This window comes from Capsicum annuum, chromosome 8 (assembly GCF_002878395.1).
Source record: "Capsicum annuum cultivar UCD-10X-F1 chromosome 8, UCD10Xv1.1, whole genome shotgun sequence".
In the NCBI taxonomy this organism is placed as follows: domain Eukaryota; kingdom Viridiplantae; phylum Streptophyta; class Magnoliopsida; order Solanales; family Solanaceae; genus Capsicum; species Capsicum annuum.
The window spans coordinates 152,791,684-152,795,166 of NC_061118.1; the positions used below are offsets into that span (position 1 = coordinate 152,791,684).

The 3,483-nt window shown below is 37.8% G+C and overlaps 1 protein-coding gene across 1 annotated transcript; it reads left to right on the forward strand.

The window, feature by feature from the left end:
- The first annotated feature begins 571 nt into the window (after positions 1–571).
- Positions 572–3,033, forward strand: LOC107855214 (heavy metal-associated isoprenylated plant protein 33). The gene is made up of 3 exons (XM_016700206.2): positions 572–1,063; positions 1,416–1,491; positions 1,658–3,033. Exons 1-3 carry the CDS (start codon positions 1,034–1,036, stop codon positions 2,881–2,883), a joined length of 1,332 nt encoding a protein of 443 aa, XP_016555692.2. The 5' UTR covers positions 572–1,033; the 3' UTR covers positions 2,884–3,033.
- Positions 3,034–3,483: the final 450 nt, after the last annotated feature.

The following is a 3,483-nucleotide window of genomic DNA, read 5'->3' on the forward strand; positions in this document are numbered from 1 at the left end:
TTTAACTATTAATGTGAAACTTACCTCACACACCAAGCAATCTCCTTATCAAATTAAATTCTCCATAATTTACTATCATAATCCATAAATTAATTTTCGAAATTTACTGCGTGCTAACCACAACGAACAGGAGTTAATAGAAAAGGAAGAAGTAACAGTGCACTCTTAGGGGTCGTTTGGTAGAAAATATTGAAATATTAATGCATACAGTAGTTTAATGTGTATTAGTAATACCTTATTTGATATATCTTTTCACTTTATGTATAATACTCTATTGTGTATTGAGGTGTATATTACTAATATCTCAAAAATCATGACATTAATAATGCAATGAATCTAATGCATGAATTACCATGCTTAAAGACACTATTACCCCTCAAAATTTTTTTCCATCCTTTTCAACATATACATTGAGGGTATTATGTAAGAAAAATTTTATTTTTTAAATTATGTAATTCATGTTCGAACCGAATACTGTATAAAAAAATATAAATTTAATTAATATAAATATTATAATACATTATATTTTACATTATTCTTATATGCTCTACCAACTACCAACCGGTTGCTTAATCATAAAAAGCAGAGCGGGCCAAGTTGTAACGTGAACAGTAGCTATGAGGGCCTGTGTCTCTCTTCTTTGATAGATGAAGCCGACATTGCTCTTTACTGTAACAGCTCACTAACTCCCCCTCCCCCACCCCACCCCATCACCCCACCCCCCTCTATTTTCTTTTCCTTCATATACAGCACACAAACCCATCAACCCTCACAAGACCAGACTGCCTTTGTTTTTAACAAAACAATATTTTAGTAAGTACTTCTTACACACCAAACCGCCTTCCTCCCCTCCTTCCTTACTCTTCAAATCTCAGCTACTCCTTTTCCCACTTTCTTTTAAGTCTCCCTAACAAACATTCAATCCTCATATTTTCCAACTACTACTCTCCCTCTGCCTGCTACTACAATAAGTACACTGCGGGGTGTCAAATCTTGGAGGGCGTTTTCTTGATATTCTGAATCTGCTGACACAATGAATAAACATGAAATGTTAAAGACTCAGGTATAATTATTTTCTTGTTTGGATTTGCTTTTGTGTCAGTGTTAATGTGCAAGTTGTAGCATGTAACTAGTTTCACAGAGTCATACTGTCACTAATACAAGCTTTAAACTCTGTTTCTCTCGTTTTTTTCTTTTTTCTTTTTTGGAATTGTTCTGAAGACTCATTTTTCTCTCTTTATATGTCCTTTTTCATGGATTTCTTGGTATGATACGGTATATATTATGTAGAACCACCTTAATATGTTCTTTGTTTGTTTGAGTTTTTTTTGTGGTATGTAGGCCTGTAGCATAACCAGTAAGTGCTTAGCTAGCTAGACATTTCTTGAACCTTATGGTATCTTTTTTTCTTGCAGACTTGTGTTCTTAAAGTGAATATACACTGCGATGGCTGCAAGCAGAAGGTGAAAAAGAAACTGCAAAAAATTGAAGGTTAGTTTAATACTTCGATGCCCTGTCACAGTACTTCCCTATATGTTACGTTAGAGTTATTTAGCAGAGAATTTGCCAGTAAACAAGAATATGGCATATTCACATGCTTTAGGTGCCTAGATTAGATTTCTCAGTTTTACTAAAACATTTTGTTTTTTGTTAGCAGGAGTTTACACAGTGAAGATAGATGTAGACCAAAGCAAAGTAACAGTGACAGGAAATGTCGATCCAGCAACACTGATAAAGAAACTAGTGAAGTCAGGGAAACATGCACAGCTATGGGGAGGAGGACAAAAGGGAGGTTCTAATGTCAATATGATGAACAATGAGTTCATGAACATGAAAGGTGGAAAAGACAACAAATCTCAAAAGGGTGGTGGTGGAGGTGGAGGTGGAGGTGGAAATAAGGAACAGCCAAAGTTTCTTCAGATGATGCAGAATCTCAAAGGGGGTTCAAAGGATAATTTCAAGATGCCTAATGTTCCTAATTCCAAGGACCAAAAATCTGTCAAGTTTAATTTGCCTGAGGATGATTTTGATGATGATTTTGATGATGATGATGATTTTGATGATGAGGATGAGTTTGATGATGAATCTGATGACGAGTTTGATGACCATCCACCATCTAAAATGATGCCTGCTATGGGGGGTGGGGGTGGTCATGGGTCCCATGGGCTTAATGCTATGATGATGAATTTAAAGGGTGGGGCTATGGGTAATAATGGTGGAAATGGGAAGAAAGGGGGTGGTGGGGTTGAAATCCCAGTACAAATGAAGGGTATGGATGGTAAGAACAATAATGGAGGAAAACAAGGCAAAGGAGGGAATCAGAATCAAGGTGGGGGTAAAAATGGTGGTAAAAATGGAGGTGGTGGTGGTTTACCAGATGGTAAAAATGGTAAAGGTAACAATAATGGAAGTTTTGGAGGTAAAAATAATGATAATTGGGGAGCAGCTCAGAAAGGAGGGGGAGGGAAAATGGATGGAGGACTAATGATGAACAGTATGCAACAAGGAGGGCCTCATGGGATGATGAGTATGGGCCAAAAAGGTGGAGGCCCAATGAGCATGGGCCAAATGGGTGGTCATCCGATGGGCCATATGGGGAATATGCAGGCAGCTCAAGGACTACCCGCCGGTGGTGGCGGGTACCCAGGGATGACAATGGGGCAGGGCGGCAACCCTTACAGCCAACAACAACAACAATACATGGCACAAATGATGATGAACCAGCAGCGGCCTGCCGGATATGACATGTACGGTGCCCATCCGATGATGTATGCCCGGCCACACCCTGCCGTGAGCTACGGGCCACCTATGGGCGCTCCGGTGCATGATAATTTTACTCATATGTTCAGTGATGAGAATACAGGCAGCTGTAGTATTATGTAAATTGCTTAAAAAAAGGTGTGCGTACTTTGTTTTGGTCTGGTCTTGTTTTGAAGTGATGAGAGACAACTATGCTTTTTGTCTTCAGACATCAAATTGTAAGAATTTTGCTCTAGCTATTACTACTTATTACCAAGTAATTCTGGTGCTTCACATCAAGATGAAAATCAATTTTGCTCAAGTAATGACTAGTTCAAATTAATATTACGTAGCTTAATGTAAGATGCTAATCAAGATTTTATGAATATTAGAGAGGGAAATTGACTATGCTTGCAATAAGAAACTTGAAATTAGCATATTTGATCCCCAAAACAACCTTGAAAGTCCAAAATTAAGACATGTTTACTTCTTGGAAATTGGAAAGGAATCACTTGGGAAGCAAAGTTGTTTTTTATTCAACACTGGTTGGACTTTAAACTTTGGTAATGGATCTTTCTGCTTTTGTCAAAGTTTCACAATGTTGGTACAGTAACTTGGAAGTTTTGGCTTAAATCTTCTCTTACAAATCATTTTATAATGAAGAAACAGTGTTTCCTAGCGAAGAGAGGAAGCAAAGCAAGAGAAAGGAGGGGATGAAAAAGACAATTGCAATATTGTAGGTCT

What these genes read in the sequence shown, in the direction of transcription:
- LOC107855214 (XM_016700206.2), top strand. Translation starts at nt 1,034, where the DNA reads ATGAATAAACATGAAATGTTAAAGACTCAG. An exon ending in ATGAAATGTTAAAGACTCAG is followed by an intron (nt 1,064 to 1,415) that starts GTATAATTATTT and finishes TTTTTCTTGCAG; the next exon opens with ACTTGTGTTCTTAAAGTGAA. An exon ending in GAAACTGCAAAAAATTGAAG is followed by an intron (nt 1,492 to 1,657) that starts GTTAGTTTAATA and finishes TTTTGTTAGCAG; the next exon opens with GAGTTTACACAGTGAAGATA.